The sequence below is a fragment of the Odontesthes bonariensis genome, chromosome 2, assembly GCF_027942865.1.
Source record: "Odontesthes bonariensis isolate fOdoBon6 chromosome 2, fOdoBon6.hap1, whole genome shotgun sequence".
Taxonomy (NCBI): domain Eukaryota; kingdom Metazoa; phylum Chordata; class Actinopteri; order Atheriniformes; family Atherinopsidae; genus Odontesthes; species Odontesthes bonariensis.
In genome coordinates, this window is record NC_134507.1 from 30,100,096 (window position 1) to 30,117,664 (window position 17,569).

The 17,569-nt window shown below is 43.2% G+C and overlaps 1 protein-coding gene across 2 annotated transcripts in view; it reads right to left on the minus strand.

Moving 5' to 3' along the window:
* Positions 1-8,872: 8,872 nt before the first annotated feature.
* Positions 8,873-17,569, minus strand: part of arfgef3 (ARFGEF family member 3) — a 99,660-nt gene continuing 90,963 nt past the window's right edge. For both annotated transcript variants that reach the window (XM_075481130.1, XM_075481120.1), the window contains exon 41: positions 8,873-16,926. In XM_075481130.1, the coding sequence (XP_075337245.1) occupies positions 16,735-16,926 (192 nt within the window). In that variant the 3' untranslated portion in view covers positions 8,873-16,734. The remainder of the gene's footprint in view (positions 16,927-17,569) is intronic.

Here is a 17,569-nt window from a genome sequence, read left to right on the forward strand (position 1 = left end):
CATCTTTTCCTACCAAGAAAGCCAACTCCAAGCAACCTTTTATTAATCTTCTGTGAACTTAAGTTCACTTCATCAGAGAAGCAACGGACCCACTGACACCCAGAAGATTCGATCAGCTAACCACAGTCCTTGGCACCATCGTTTCGGTTTCCCGGTGAAAGAAGCAACTGAGAAGTCCGCTAAAGTCAGCCACCACAGCCAGGAAGGCCCAGAGAGCGGAAGAGAAATCCCCTCGGACCCCGCGTGGCCGCTGCCGTGTTCCGAACCGACTAAACAGAACTTCAGCACAGTAAGACCGACCCGTTTTCACCTTAAAGTGGGTTTGATGGATGTCTCGAGGCTTTCACAGAATGATAAATTAATCCGAAATGTCAGTATTTAGCTTCAAAATAGTCAGCCAACCCAAACTATTTGAATAAATCCAGTAACTCTCCATTCCCATATTTTATTTTATATTCACTAAGTGTTTTATATAATCACCCATATTCCATGCATCTCCTGTTTGTTTAAAGGTTCATGTCTAAGATCATATCATTGTAATAAACAGCTCATATATCTATATATATATGTTATAATCACAGATTGTGTCGTATGCTTTCTTTACGTAATGTCTGTCCAACCAAACGAGAACTTCACGAAAGTAGCGAGATATGAGACTGAATATTAATTGATTATTAATTGAAAGATTAATTTAACATACCAGGATCGTAAGATTTCGAACAGTTTTCCTACCTGACTGTGACTTAAATTAAGTTAAAACCTAGGTAGGTGGTGCCCTGAATTCGAGGTAAGGTTTATTTGAGACTGTAAGAACATCTCATAAATCCTTATATTTAATACGTATATAAATACCCGGTAACGCTACACAATCATGACGCCCTTCTCAGCCTGCGCTCCTACCTTGTTAATCGATATTATTTTATTAATCAATTTATTAATTTTATGTTCAAACTGAAAACATGAACTGAATGACACTCAAGTCATTCAAGTCATCGTGTCTCAAGTCAAGTCCCGAGTCTTTAACTTCCAAGTCCGAGTCGAGTCTCAAGTCTTTTATGTTTTGTCAAGTCAAAAGTTATCAAAACAGCGACTCGAGTCGACTCGAGTCCAAGTCACAGTGACTCGAGTCCCAATCTCTGTCACACACACAAACCAACAAGAAGCAATAAGAATGAGAGGGAAATAAAATATATAGACTGTCATTTGGAACCGTTAAGTTTGGCATTAGACTGCTGCGATGTTGGTATTTGTTCATTTATGAGCACTATACCGTGTTGTTTTAAGATCATCATCTCAAGAACTGAGTGAACATGTGAGTGGGTGAATAAGGGTTGAATCTAGGTTAGGGTGAAGGCTGCTGTATTAGTGTGGACATATGAAAGCATTAAACTGTTGGAGAATATCCTCAGACACGACACATGAGGCTTGCATTTGAGCTTCTTTAACAGACCAGACACAGCGAAGGAAAAACTTATTTTGGACCAAAGCTAAAGGAACCTTAGAACAGGATTGCTCAAACATGACGACAATCCTCAGCACACCGTCCAACTTGTATTTGTTTCCAAAGAAGGAAAGAGTGAAAACAACTCACTGCCCAAGTATGTCATCTGACCTAAGTCAGTTGGAACAAAGAGAGAAGTTGTGCAGCAAATAGTGAAAAAAAGCCTGAATGGTGGTGTCTGCCATACTGATGTGGGAATTATGATGCGTCAATAAATGAATGTAAGAGGTACCGAAGGAGTAAATCTGACTATTTATGAGGAGTAAACTGAATATGAAGTTTGCATAAAGGTCTGCTGTCGAACCAAATCTGTGTATGTATGATTTACAAGAGAAAAATGGCGGCTATGTAATGTTTTAGGATGGAGGCACTGGTGGGGATGGAGATGAGTCTGGATCTGCATTTAAAATGATGATATCTGGAGAGTATTACCGGTACCGACTGACAATCCATCAAGTTTTGGGTGTATACGACTGTGTGATCAGCAGAAGAACAAGATGAGGATGGAATAAGTCATTTGTATCGTACCTTATGTTACAAAGTGCTCTACAAGATGGAGTCCGGTGAGTTAGAGGCAGATAAAAACGTGTCAGAAATGTACGAGACATTGCTAAAGTTTTTTCTCAAAGAGAAGAGTTTTGAGGAGGGATGTGAAGTTGGGATTTCAGTGGGAAAAGAGTCCCTTAAAGGGATAGTTTGCCTCTTTTGACATGAAGCTGTGTGACATCCCATATTAGCAACATCATTTATGAACATTTTCTTACCCCCTGCTGCGTCCTGTGAGCCAAAAATAAAGTGTTTTGCTTCTCAAAACAATATGCGTTCAAAAGAGTAAAACATTTGCATCACAAAATCGTTCACAACCTCACAATCGCTTGGCCCTATTTTCTCTCCCTTCATATCCTTGCCTGCTGCCGACAGCCGCGCCCGTTACGTATTTACTGCTTGGTCTGCACTTCGGTCTGCACGGTCTATAAAAACGAGGCTGGAACTCGGCTCACAGGACGCAGCAGGGGGTAAGAAAATGTTCATAAATGATATTACTAATATGGGATGTCATACAGCTTCATGTCAAAAGAGGCGAACTATCCCTTTAAGATGGGGGCACTCATGGAAAAGTCTATGTAACAATTTGTCATCTGGGACCATGTAGCAGTTCAGTATCTGCTGAGCGCACCAGGTCAGTAATGAGATGGGGCCAGATATTTTGGGACCATATAAGGCTTTGAAGGTCAGATTTAAGACTTTAAAATTAATACAAAATCAATCAGGGAGAAAAACACAAAAACACTGGGCTCATGTGTTCATGCCTTTTTTGTCCCTGCAATAAGTCCGGCTGGAGTTTTGGGAGACGACAGAAGGAGACCTGATGCTAAATGCAAAGATTAAAACCAACTGCACTAAAAAATGTTCTCGAATGACTTCTAGGAAATGTTGGGCCACCCAGGATTTAACGTCAGAAGGATAAACTGTGAGATTAGCAAAGCCGCTGTGACCCGCGGGTTTTACTGGCGTGTTCGCCTAAGTTTTTATTACACATCAGGACACAAACAGACTCGATTGCAGACTCGATTCTTCACTACTAAATGACGATGCAGCAAAAACCACTTCAGGAAGCCGACTCAGAACACGTCACCTTTATTGTGTTTACAGCCAATGTTACACATTGAAAATAAATACAGTTTTATAAAACGAAGCTTGTCCAGTCACTGCAAAGGGAAGCTCACACGTGTTTGAGGTCATAACGGGGAAATAACACCACGAAGCTACGCTACAGCCGTAATACCGACAACACAGATGTAAAAAACACATTCAGATTTACATTTTTTACAAAGTGAAGGAGCGAGTCCGTGCAGGTGGTGTTTGAAGAACGATGCACACTGTAGAGCTTCTGATTCTACAGCCTTTTCAGTGGAAGTGTTGCTGTGGACTGCCGTTGTAACATAGCCTTACGGGTAGCTGCTCGCCTGCAGAGGCAGAAGTTTGCAGAGTTTTTAAAGACACTGAGTTCTGGATCCAGATGATCTTCCTCTTAAAGTTGTGCTTTTTCCTGTTTTTGGTTTCCGTAAAGATTCAGGTTGTTGTGTAGTCAAATCCACTGCCTTCTCTCTTGTTTTTCAACCCCGACTCTCCTCCTCCATCTCGGCCTTCTCGCCCCTTCCAGTCCCCTCTTCTTGCTCCCTGCTGCCGGTCTCCGGTCCGGGACTCGGCGGCAGCAGCTCCACGTCCTTCGAGCTGCTTGTTGTGCTGGCGGCTCTGGCGATCCTAGTGAGGGTCTGTTCGTACGGCGAGGGCAGGTACACCATGAGGAACACGCCGTCCGTGGCGTCCTGCTCAGAGCTGCAGCTGGAAATCTGGCTCTGGCCCCTGTTGCGTCGGAGGGACGACAGCAGCTCGCAGTTCCTCTCCGGATCCTGCAGGTCCTCCAGGGCGATCACGTTGGCCAAATCCAGCTTGCCGTCCACGCTGAAGCCGCGCCGGCGTCGGCAGATTATGAAGCCGAGCACGCTGAAGAAGATCAGGAGGAAGGAGGCGGTTGCTATGGCGATGTAGGATCCGGCGCTGATGGCCTCGCCTGAACTCTGGCCCTGCGAGTCCAATACAAAACAGTGAGTTTATGCTTTGAGAAACATTCCACTGGTTTTCTTATGATGATGAAAAAAAAAAAACACTTTCTCATGTTTAAACATACATACGATGAGTTTAATCGAACATATGGTGAGATTAGTCACATATCATATCAGTCCATACAAGGCTCAAATATAATGATGGTTTTAGTCTTTTAAAGATACAATTTAAGGAAGACAAAACAATAACCCAGAATTTACATGAATCAACATTTATTTTCATCTTTTTTATATATATATCATATAAAAACTGAGAGATAAACTATGTTGTAGCTCCGTAAAATGAAGCGGAGAAACAGTGTTTGGTGGTAAAGGGGTCTCTAAACACCCTCTGACCAGCAGGATGTGCCGTCACTCAAACATCTGCAAGAGTCAGTCTGGACCTTTAAACCTCTGAGGCTTAGAATGAGCTCAGTCACAGAAAACACTGCAGATGTGTTCATTTATAGTCTTCATTAACCTAAAACCTGGATAAAGCTCTTAATGCAAAGTAATGATCGGATAAAGATGCTTATAAAAACTAAATTACATGCATAATGTTTCCGTTCAGAAGTGCGACGGGGCGGTTATTACTGTGGAAAATTCAACTGCATCAGAAAAACTCACATAAATATCTGACATTACAGTAAAGATGGCGTTTTGTTTTAAGAGTTACGAGTTTAAAGTGTCCTTTTCCTACAGGAAAAAAAGTAAATCCGCTTTCAGTGCTTTACGTCTGTGAAAGTGATGCATAAAAAAGAAGAAAAGTCTAATTATTTGGCTTTTAGAAAAAGAGGAAATGTCATTTCAATTTGCTCAGTTTCCTACAACAACAAACAATCTTTCACTTCGTACGATAACTCAAAGCTTAAAGCTTAACATGTACACTTCTGCAGATCATCTTTAGTTACTTTGTTGTACAAACTCATCTCATAATTTAACCTGAAAATTTTTCTGGAAACTTCAAGCGACTTCAAGAGGTTTATTTGAATATTTACTGATTTTCTAAATGAATTCAAACAAAAAGCAACAGAACAGATAACGTGTGAAATGTGAAAAAAAAGGACTAACCATCGCCTGTCTGTCGGTGGAGGGCAGAGCCGTGGGAACCGTGGACCAGTCCAGAGAATCCCGGCCGGCCGGTCCAAACTTCATCCAGCTGCTCTCCAAAAGCGACCGCATTGTGGATAAGAGGAGGGTCTGAAAGCCAGCTGGAGCCAGGGGCCACGGGGGGCCACAAACGCTCAGAGGAGTCGAGGTTGGACAAAGAGACGAGGAGGAGCAGGCGTCCGCTGATAGCTCCGAGGGACTGACTGCGGCGCCCAAGTGATCAGCCTGAAATAATGACCGAAGGGGGGGAGGGAGGGAGGAATGAGGGCAGCAGAGGGGAGACGGGCCACTGGTCCTGATGGGAGGATTTACAGCTGCTGGGAGGGATCAGCAGCTGGAAATGTGTGTGGGGGGGGCATCAACTCACGTGCATCACAGATTAACTCCTGCAAACAGCAAATATGTGTCAACGTCCACTGAAAGACACTCAGTTTCAGATGTTTGGCATCAGATACTGTGAACCAGAGATATTCATTGCGCGGCTCCTCAAGCTTTAATTGGTGGCTCGCACTCGCATAGTAGCTTCTAACAATATGGTAACAATAACAATACATTTTTTTCAAATAACATACAGCGAATACTGCACAGTATTAAGGATATGTATTAAGTTTGTGTTTTTGTAGTATTAAGTATTTTTGTTAAGTATTAATTAAAGTAATACTATGTAACATTTCTACCTTAAAATAATAGCTTGAAAAAAATTGTGCAGCTAGAATGAGTTTTAAAGGGATACAAGGTAGTTTAGCGGCAGTATAGCGATCTCTATTGGTCAAACTGAAATTCTACACTGTCGTAAAAATGCCCACCTGTACACACCCACTAACTAAACATCGTGGCGAATGCTGCCGTTGTGTTATTTAGTCAGTGCAGTTAGGTCATCTGATTCACAAGTGTAGACTGCCCACGTAAGATACTATAATCAGAGATTTTCTGAAGAGAGAACTCAAGATAATATGCTATAATACTGTTGCTGGAGGAAGTGGCCGGGGACAGCTCGTCTAGGTTTCTCTGCTCAGGCTGCTGTCCCCGCGACCCGACCCCCGGACAAGCGGAAGATAATGGATGTATGGATGGACTGTTGCTGATCTTGAATGGGATTCTTCCCTCATCATGGTGTATTCGTGGAGTGATTCCTTTGTATTAGCAGACACTTACAAAAGTTACATCTTAGACAGAGATGCGCGCAGGCACTACCAACATACACGCCGCAATAAACGCAGACTAGCTCTACACTATTCCGATTACAATCACAAATGAATCAATTTTCATTTGTAGATAACAATTCTTGTTCGGATCAAAACGCTATTCTTATTATAATCAGGTCAGTCCGTGTATTTCTGAAGCGAGGCCACGTCTCGAACTCAGGAGGAATTAGAGCACCGTCATCACCTGTCTCTTCACGATCTAAAACGCAGATCACTATGGTAGATGAACAAGATCACGCTTGGAGAAATGTCACAAAGATGGGAAGTGCCAACATCGAACGTTTCATATTCAGTCTGTGAAAGGCAGAATATGAAACGCTTGGTGTTGGCTCTTCAACGCAAGCGAACACATAGCCTACTACTACAGCTAGCATACAGTACCTAGCTAAGTGCCGTAAACACAAACGACTCTTCTCGCGCATCACGACACTTCAGAAGCGGGTCGCTCCTGCCGAAGTTACATATGGGATTTTCAGCATACAGACCCCTGTTGGGAGCAAGACAGGCTTCATTCGCTTACCATTGACTTGTTTAACCTTTGGTAAACTCCTGAAGGCTATAATTTTAAGTGAAAATGCTACCTAGTGCCCCTTTAATATTACGATTGGCCTGTCTCCTATGCCCTTCGGGGGTCTGAGTTGGAATAACTGAGCTATGTAACTTTGCTGGACCGGCCCGGGAGCTGAGCGGAAGTACTTCGACTTGCTTTCTGGCACACCTACCGCAAAAAAAAAATAGACCCCTCTCTCCTCGCCGGTTCGTCAACAAACGTGAAACGTGAAAGCGAAAGGGTGTTGTATTTACGACAGTGTAACCGTACATTACCTCCAAGCCTGTAGGGGGAGCTCCATAATGGGCTTTTTGAGAAGTTACATTGTATTGCTTTAAGGCTTAATGGTGTTTCCTAAAGGGGGCTCTGTTAAACCTGGCAACACAGCCCGCTTAAACCACCGTCACACCTGACTGCAGTGCACGCTAGCTCCTTTAGCCGGTTTTTGATTAAAAAAGGGCAAAAATCAGCACAAAAACCAAACTAAAATCAGCATGAAGACACCACAGAGGGGACGAGCAGGCAAACGTCGGGTAGTGAGATGCAGGCACAATGGATCGGTTTTTAATTAAAAAAGGGCAAAAACCAGCACAAAAAGCAGCACAAAAACCATGCTCATCCTGAATGTCTCACTATGATTACAACAACAAACTACAAATACAACATGAAGAAAGTCAAGGACATGCATGCCAGCTTCTGCTCATCCCAGTATTAAGGTAAATGTGGTCTGAATTGAAAATGTATTGGCTGTGTTGTTTCTTTTTTTTTGTGGGATGTTTTATATGTAGAAATGCATATTTGCTAAAGGGGACTTTAGTATGTTGTGGTAAAAGTGGCTCTTCCCTTGATTTTACTGCCAATGTGGCTCTTGTGAAAAAAAATAGTGAGTATCACTACTGTAAACTGAGTAAAGACCATTCTGTGAGCTGAGAGCAAACAGTTACCAGAGATGGGGACTCGAGTCGCTGTTTTGATAACTTGTGACTTGACTTGACAAAAAACAAAAGACTAGAGACTCAATTCGGACTTGGAAGTTAAAGACTCGGGACTTGACTTGAGACTTGAAAGCCAAGACTTGGGACTAACTTGAGATTTGAAAGCTAAGACTTGGGACTTACTTGAGACTTGAAAGTTAAGACTTGGGACTTACTTGAGACTTGAAAGCTAAGACTTGGGACTTACTTGAGACTTGAAAGCTAAGACTTGAGACTTACTTGAGACGAAAGCTAAGACTTGAGACTTACTTGAGATTTGAAAACTAAGACTTTGGACTTACTTGAGACTTGAAAGCTAAGACTTGAGACCTACTTGAGTCTTGAAAGCTAAGACTTGGGACTAACTTGAGATTTGAAAGCTAAGACTTGAGACTTACTTGAGACTTGAAAGCTAAGACTTGAGACTTACTTGAGACTTGAAAGCTAAGACTTGGGACTTACTTGAGACTTGCACATGTGTGACTTGGTCCCATCTCTGACAGTTACCCTGAGGATGTGGAAGAAGATGGGTCGTATCATCAGATAAATAAAGAAAAGCAAAAACAGCAGCATGTACATTCACCCTCATGGCACCATAATGGAATATGTAGACATTTTGTGAAATTTATAACTCAGAAAAAGATTATGAAGCGTCTGAATGTAGCTGTACTGTAGCTTAGCACAAAGACTAGAAAAACAGCTGGCCTGATTGAGACCAGTGGCAACAAAATCCAGTCAACACTCTCTAATTAATACCGTGGGTGTGGTTTGATTAATCCGTGCAGAAGCTCCCGCAGTCTCGGCCTCGATGCATTTTCAGTCGCAGTTTGAACAGATTTGTCGTGAATGTAAAACAGAACAGACATTGGAGACCAAAATGCTTTTATTGTGAAGCACACAGAGCAGACAGGCCTGCTGGCGAAGCGCTTTGAAACATTCAGCAGTTACACGACTGAGCTCGGGAGACCAAAGGCAGGCTTAGAAACATCCGGAGGAAATGTATCAAAAGCAGAAACAAACGCACTTTTAAAAAGATCACAGTCACAACATTAGCTGAGCTGCTTCTGTTGGATCCGGCAGCCAAAGGTCAGCGAAGGAAGCAAACAGCCAACGTGAGTCCAAAGACTTCAGGAAGCTTCTGCTTATCAAACCGCATTTTTTCAGCCATTCTAATCGAAACAATCTCACACAACGGTTTCCTTTTTGTATCGAATGGAAAGTGTATTCGTGCCGTTGTCGAGAAATATAAATAATGTCCGACGACACATTTTTCTTTAGAGCAAACAGAAGCAAAACAGAAGATTTGGGCAGAAATCAGTGCATTTAATATAGCACTTAAAGTAGCAGTAAATTTCGTGCAGTTTTCCAAATTATAAGCCCAATCCATCTATAACAAATAGCTACATATTATTTATAATAAACAGCTTTTCATCTGTTAGAACGATGAAGAATCTTTGTGTTCCAGACATGGTTTGTCACATGTTTTACTCTGTTGCTGTTCTGAAGCTCTTCCAAGACAAAGAGGACAATGTGCTCATCAACAAACTGATTTCGTCAACTGTGGGGAGATGGAGAGAGCTCCTCTTCAGGAATGACTTTAGTATCTTGGATATTGAATCATATCTGGGAATACTCACATTTTATTCTCACCATTCTAATGTTTTCCATCTAAAGGTTATTTCCATTCCCCCTGATTTGCATCGAGTCTCCTTCCAAATATGCAAAAACAACCTCAAGCAAGCTTAAAAACACTTTTACTCATTAGTTATTTGCCTATACTGCTTTTTGATGAGTGCAACTGTAAATTATCCAAAGGTGCAGAGTTAATATGCTTAAACCGTACGCTCTAAATAATGTGAACCGCCATCACGAAGCCTTGAGATCAGCATTCGGCCATCGCCTCGGAGGTTTTTCCCATAGTCGGAGGTGTCCCTACTTGAGGGTGGAGCAGGAGATTCTTAATAGATTTGGAAATGGTTGTGTTTTTGAAGACAGATATCCATAAAATACATTAAATGTTTTCGGAAGGAGCCCTGGCACAGTGATCAGAAGCAGTGAATCTAGCATAAAAACGTAGCATTTCAAGAGAAAAGGAGCTGGTGATGTTTTTCTAGCCAACTGGTTGTGGTGCGACACTTTAAGGCACTTCTGCGTCTGACAACGGATGACTTCATCGCACAGTTTTGGATCAGGGATGACAGCTAAATAACTTTTCTTTGGGGGATCTCCCAAACCGTTCTGGACAGCTTGTGATGGCTGATAACTTTTGGCAGGATCTGACTGTTTATGTGGATTTCAGAGATCAGTGCTGCTAAAACCTAAAGCTCTGAGAGCAACACGATGTTTGGGGTAAACGAACTGCAGCTTTCTGGACACCATCTCCACCCTGAATTCTCAGAGATGCTTTGTAATCTGTAACTAAAAGGAATTCATTCACTGTTCCAGTGTTGCAGGTGAAGTGTTTCTGTAAAGAACATTCCAGCTGTTTCATTTCCGTCCAGCGGACTGAAATTATTTCCTCACGTTCCTCTTACGACACCTATGATCCCGTAACCTTCCTCTTCAGAAACTGTGTCAGATGTCTGGGTCATGTATGTAGTTTCTGTCCACGTCAGTCAACAGGTCAACGCAGTAAAAGCTGCTTTGCTTTAAACTCCCTCGCTCTCAGACGCACAGCGAGACAGACGGCCTCCCTGCAAACAGAGCCAATTACCAAACTGCCAAAGCACCCATCGAACATGGGTCTGCACAGGTTTACACGTATACATCCTCAATCTGTCTGATCTCTACGTATATATAAAGCTCTCCAGGTCCCAGGTCACAGCCTTTTCCAAAATCCCAGTAATTTAGTCAACTAACTGTAGATGAGTTTTGCATCTATGGGTAGAATTTTGATTAGAATTCCCAGGAAAAACTCTGATCTGCCTAAAATCCAACAAAGTAATGGAACACGTGACAATGGGCAGATTTTAAGCTCGATGTCAGAAGTGGCATCAGATCTGCTTAGAGGGCAGATGGAGTTCTTTATCTTCAACACGCCGCAATTACAACATTCAACTTCCAAACTTTCTTAATGGGAAGTGCAGTTAAGTTTCGTGGTGTCACAGCTGCAAAAGGTTATGTTTGAACATAAGAAATATCCCCGAATACTATAAAGTGTGGACAAACTGAAAGAGGGAAACCACCAACACGATCAGAGCGAATTAGTGAATGAAAAGGCAGAAGAGGAAGTTATTAACTGGCTGAAAAGGCTGCCATTAACCTGACATATTAGCCGACTGATGCTTTTTCCTGTGTTAGATGGAAACGCCGTCATGGACTTAACACCAACTAAATCCTTTGTCACTGCTGATCACAGTGATGGCCGACAACATCTGTCCACAAATGGGTTGAACGAGGACAGGTCAGGGACACTGGGAGGGGCAGTAAAGTCAACAGCGGCAGGACAGAGTGGCGAGACATGCTAATGCCCTCCGTCACTAATCAGAAAGTCTGAAATTTCTACTTAACGGGAACAAAAGTGGAAACAAGTAACCCTGTGAGACGGATTTCCTGCAGGGGATTAGGGCAAGAATGTGCACCCTATGACATCGGTTCAGGGGACTGAGAGACTCGCCGGGCAAATGAATGCTGATAAAGTTCAGCTGTGTTCAGTGTTCACATGTTTTGTTGTAAATGTAGGACGCTGCAGGATTGTAGGACACTGCAGGATTGTAGGACGTTGCAGGATTGTAGGACGCTGCAGGATTGTAGGACGCTGCAGGATTGTAGGACGCTGCAGGATTGTAGGACGCTGCATGATTGCAGGACACTGCAAGGTTTTAGGACGCTGCAGGATTGCAGGACACTGCAGGATTGTAGGACCCTGTAGGATTGTATGACACTGCAGGATTGCAGGACACTGCAGGATTGTAAGACCCTGTAGGATTGTAGGACACTGCAAGGTTGTAGGACGCTGCAGGATTGCAGGCCACTGCAGGATTGTAGGACACTGCAGGATTGTAGGACCCTGTAGGATTGTAGGACGCTGCAGGATTGTAGGACACTGCAGGATTGTAGGACACTGCAGGATTGTAGGACAATGCAGGATTGCAGGACACTGCAGGATTGTAGGACACTGCAGGATTGTAGGACCCTGTAGGATTGTAGGACGCTGCAGGATTGTAGGACGCTGCAGGATAGTAGGACGCTGCAGGATTGTAGGACGCTGCAGGATTGTAGGACGCTGCAGGATTGCAGGACACTGCAGGATTGTAGAGCCCTGTAGGATTGTAGGACGCTGCAGGATTGTAGGACGCTGCAGGATTGCAGGACACTGTAGGATTGTAGGACCCTGTAGGATTGTAGGACACTGCATGATTGTAGAACCCTGTAGGATTGCAGGACACTGCAGGATAGTAGGACCCTGTAGGATTGTAGGACCCTGTAGGATTGTAGGACACTGGCTGCCACGTGTCCCGGCTAACTGTTCTCAGTATTCAGCAGCGCGCTGCATCCATTAACAACTCCCAAGATTCCTCTAAAGCATTGTTTTCGGATGTGGAAGCTTCCCACGATAAATTGTATCTTATGAACCGTTTCGTACCTAACCATGACGTTTCCAAAGCTTTCCCAGTACTTTCAATGCATAACAAAGTAGTACGAGGGAGAAATTTGTTAAACTAAAAGAAGAAAAAGCAGCAAACCCACGGCTGGTCTCAAATATCTGTCTATTCCTGGGCAGTTGGTGACCCTCGTGACCTTCTCACATGGAGGCAATGATATTTCCTCTCCTCTGCATCAGCTACTGCGCCAGAAGGAACTGTAGAGGAGGTCCAAAAATGATGGGGAGGGAGTATCCACTGCATTGAAAACTGATGCTCTTGATGAGCGTCAGTCTGTGGTAAATTGGAAGAAGAATCTGTTGGCTCTTGAAAAAGCAGGATCCTTATGTTGAATGAAGAAGATTTCCCTTTGCTTTTGTTGGTAACCGTCATGGACACATTGGGGAAGTTAGATAAACTATACCGACAGTCTGACGGATTCAAATGGGGGTACTTTTGCTCTCAGGCAGCAGGTTAATAGAGCCTTAAGTGGAATGGGAGGAAGAATGTTTGGATATTAAGTTCCTCTGCTGTGGAACTAGCTCCCAGTTTGGGTTCAGCTTAAAACTATCTAATAACGTTCAGAGTTTGTGTTGTTGTCTCCTTCTTGCTGTCCCCTACCATAACCCAACCGAGCCAGGTGCCCGTCCTCCTTCAGTCTGGTTCTGTTGGAGATTTCATCCTCTTAAAACAAAGTTTTTTTTCTCCCCATTGTCACCAAGGCAGTTGTTACGTTTCCCTATATTCACTCTGTCCTCCCCCCATCTTTTTCCTCTTTCAACCAAAACCTGAACTGTGTGCATCAATCAGCAGATGAGCCAATGAGAGCAGAGATCTGTTAGCAGGAACCCAAACAACCAAAGAGAGGACATTAAGAGTTAAAGGACTGTTGCTGTGGCTACGAGTGAGCCAATGAGAGCAGAGATCTGTTAGCAGGAACCCAAACAACCAAAGAGAGGACATTAAGAGTTAAAGGACTGTTGCTGTGGCTACGAGTGAGCCAATGAGAGCAGAGATCTGTAAGCAGGAACCCAAACAACCAAAGAGAGGACATTAAGAGTTAAAGGACTGTTGCTGTGGCTACGAGTGAGCCAATGAGAGCAGAGATCTGTAATCAGGAACCCAAACAACCAGAGAGAGGACATTAATAGTTAAAGGACTGTTGCTGTGGCTACGAGTGAGCCAATGAGATCAGAGATCTGTAAGCAGGAACCCAAACAACCAGAGAGAGGACATTAAGAGTAAAAGGACTGTTACTATGGCTACGAGTGAGCCAATGAGAGCAGAGATCTGTAAGCAGGAACCCAAACAACCAAAGAGAGGACATTAAGAGTTAAAGGACTGTTCCTATGGCTACGAGTGAGCCAATGAGAGCAGAGATCTGTTAGCAGGAACCCAAACAACCAGAGAGAGGACATTAAGAGTTAAAGGACTGCTCCTATGGCTACGAGTGAGCCAATGAGAGCAGAGATCTGTTAGCAGGAACTCAAACAACCAGAGAGAGGACATTAATAGTTAAAGGACTGCTCCTATGGCTACGAGTAAGCCAATGAGAGCAGAGATCTGTTAGCAGGAACCCAAACAACCAAAGAGAGGACATTAAGAGTTAAAGGACTGTTGCTATGGCTACGAGTGAGCCAATGAGAGCAGAGATCTGTTAGCAGGAACCCAAACAACCAGAGAGAGGACATTAAGAGTTAAAGGACTGTTCCTATGGCTACGAGTGAGCCAATGAGAGCAGAGATCTGTTAGCAGGAACCCAAACAACCAGAGAGAGGACATTAAGAGTTAAAGGACTGTTCCTATGGCTACGAGTGAGCCAGAGTTTCAGGAACTAGATTTCCTAGATTAAATAGGAAATACACAGCTAACATGTGGTTTGTTGCTGTGGTAACAAGGGTCCACAGAACTAACAATCTTTTAAATCACTAGGAGGAGAAATCATGATTAAAAATTAAATACAATGTTTTTTAAATTCACTCTTTGGCATCATTTTTTATTTTAATGGCAGTTTGATCCATATATTTTTTTTTTCTTTTGAAGATGTGGAAACAGCAACTCAAGGTTTTAAAACACCCTGACCAACTTTATACCAGCTTACAGTGGTTTGGTGCTGCGTGTCAACTAGTCTGAGTCACGCTGTCAGAGAGGCAGAGAAAGCAGGAAATGGAGCATTGAGTACAAATGAAAGGGACTAACCCTCAGCTGATGAAGTGGGTGAGTAAAGCTCCTTAGAAGCATCAGAAGCTCCGTTCTCCCTGCTCGGCCCTCCTGCCCCCGTTATGGTCCAAGCTGTTGAGGTCATCCTCCGACGCTCTGCTGTCGCTCATAATTTGTAACGTTTGTAAAGAATGGAGGTCAGAGCAGCTTCGGCTCAGGATGGTTCATAAAGTTACTCCCACAGTGTTGTTACACTGCGATGAAACCCAGACATCGTTTTGTGTCGACATGCAGGTGACAGCAGAGGCAAAAGACTACAGATTTCAGCCAATAAAAAGAGATTCTCCTCAATATTATGGTCAGTTCGTATGGAGATTAAACGACTTACTGACTTCTTACACAAGCTTTGCTTCTAAGATGTTCAAACAAGATCACTTCTGGTTATCAGGACATTTAAAAGTTAAGCAGTGTAATCAGTGACATTCGCTGTAATCCATCTACCACATATTCAGATTCGGTTTTTCACATGGACACAGTTTGGTCAGCTATAGACGAGACATCCAAATTTTTTTATTGATTGTTCTTGAGACAGCAAACAGTTTGTGTAAATCCACAAACCAGTTACGGAACCATTAAGCCATCGAAAGCAATAATTTTCTGCTTGTTTTCTGGTCTTACATCATTACCTACCGCAGGGAGGCGGAGCCTAAAGTAAAGATCTGTTGAGTTCGAGCCTTGTTAAAAAGGTCAAACACGAGTAAACAAAGACTTGATTACATTTCAGGGCTGAATAGGATAACTTAGCAGGTAAAGGTTCTGTTGTTGGGACATTGTTGCATTGTGACTTTAGAAAGACTGACACCTGTACCTGCATTTGGTTTCATTCTAAAATAAGACATTTAGTGAGTAATCAAAGCTTATTGGACAGATCTGAAGAGGTTTCCGCTCTCTGTTGGGAACATTATCACCGTTGATGAAGCATCAGCATCAGCAGCAGCAGCAGAGATATTAAACTCTTATATTTCACACAGGTTGCAAATAACCTTCTCAATAAAAACACATTCATTTAAATTATTAAATAATTTACATGATACAAGTACATCCATAAATCAGTAGAAAGAGTAACCAGGCATTGGACATCACATGTTGTATTTGGTGTTACAGTGAATGGGAAATGAGGCTGAGGGGTATTTAAAGCTGAATTCTGAACATCTACGGCAAACAAACAGACATTCATACACAAACTGGATAAAATGCAGATATATCTCCTCTGGATTTGATGCCTCACTCTTATTCTGAAGTAATAAAAGACACCAAATGTTCTCTATTTTCAGCTTTAAAGCCAGTGACCTCATTTTGAACGGGACAGTTTGACCTGTGATCTCTAAGACTTTGCTGTTTGGATGATTTCTTAGAACTGATTTGTCAGAGATTTGCAGAGACTCAGAGACACTCGGTTCTTTCTGTTCTGGACGTTAAATAAGTCAAACTTTCCCCAAAAGGCACCCTGTGGAGCTCCTGTTCAACCCCTTTTGGTACTACGGAGGTCTCTGCCTACAGCTCGTGCTCTGCAAGCGCATGAAGGCACATGCACAAAGTGAGCTGACGCACATAAAACTAAAGCATGAGCGGCGTTTAAAGAGATGAAACATTTAATTTGCCTTCCTGACACCTGTCGGCACGAAGAAACTACACCAAAGAATGCTTTGAAGCGGCACTGAAACACCAGGGATTCACCGAACATCTACGCTCCACATTAGTCACGATTATGTTAAGCTAAGAGCGATTCTGCTGCCAGCTTTCATGTTTTAGGGTCTACGAGTAGACGCTTTTAAATCTGAAATGGCACATGTGCAACCGTCCGTTCTTTAAAGGATTCTTTACTTTTAATCCCTAAACAACAACAAATGTTTCCGCCCCGATGAGGCCTGGAGTCCGTCAGTGTGGTCTCATCATGGCGATGAATAAAAACTCATGTTTGCATCCCTCACTGACCAACAGTCTGCATCCCCCGTCCAGTTTTTAGCATTTCCCCGTCGGCCGCGTCACACAATGATGTCATAGAGTCTGCCGACCCGGCCCAGCCACTCGCGCAGCGCCTGGCGGACGCGGGCATCGGTCACGTGGCAGGACAGCTGACTGAGGCAGGGGTAGAGCGCCGGCTGCAGCGCCAGGAAGGACGAGTCCGACAGTAGGAGGACCTGGTTGAGGAGGGTCAGGACCATGTTGGTCCAGGCCTGCAGGGGGAAGGGAGACAGTGTTAAGATGCAGACTCAATCAGAACCAAACAAGCAGACATCACAGAGACCCAAAGTGGAACTTTTATCTGAATGTGGAGTCTTTTCTCAGGCTAAATAACATGTTTGTAACCAAAGCAAAGTGTAATATCTGGCTTTAGTCTTTAAAGGAGCGAAAAATCAGTTTTTTAATCCTTCTTCCGTCTATTAAACTGTGGTCCCGTTTATAGTGACATGTGTCCAATGGACAATAGGTAGCTAACTTTATGTATATTTGTTGTTTTTATGTTTTTGGCAAACAAACAGGTGACATCAGAGCAGCTATTACCATCTTTTAAGTATAACCCCTGGTAAAAAAAATCATGCAACCACTATTCTGTGATGTTTATTAAGCCGTTTTATCTAGAAAACAATCAGAAATGTATCTTAAATCATAGATAGCTGAATAAATCACTGACATGACACTAAACTACTCAGCCGTGAAGCAGCCAGGGAGTGCAAAGACACTTGAGCTCAATGACTCGGCCAGCAAACAGTCCGGATCTCAACCAGGGAAAGGAATATATCCCAGGAGTATAGAGAAAAATTAAAGCTGCAAGCAGCCTTGAGCGGGACCGAGATGTGCGCAGGTCGGGGCAAACGC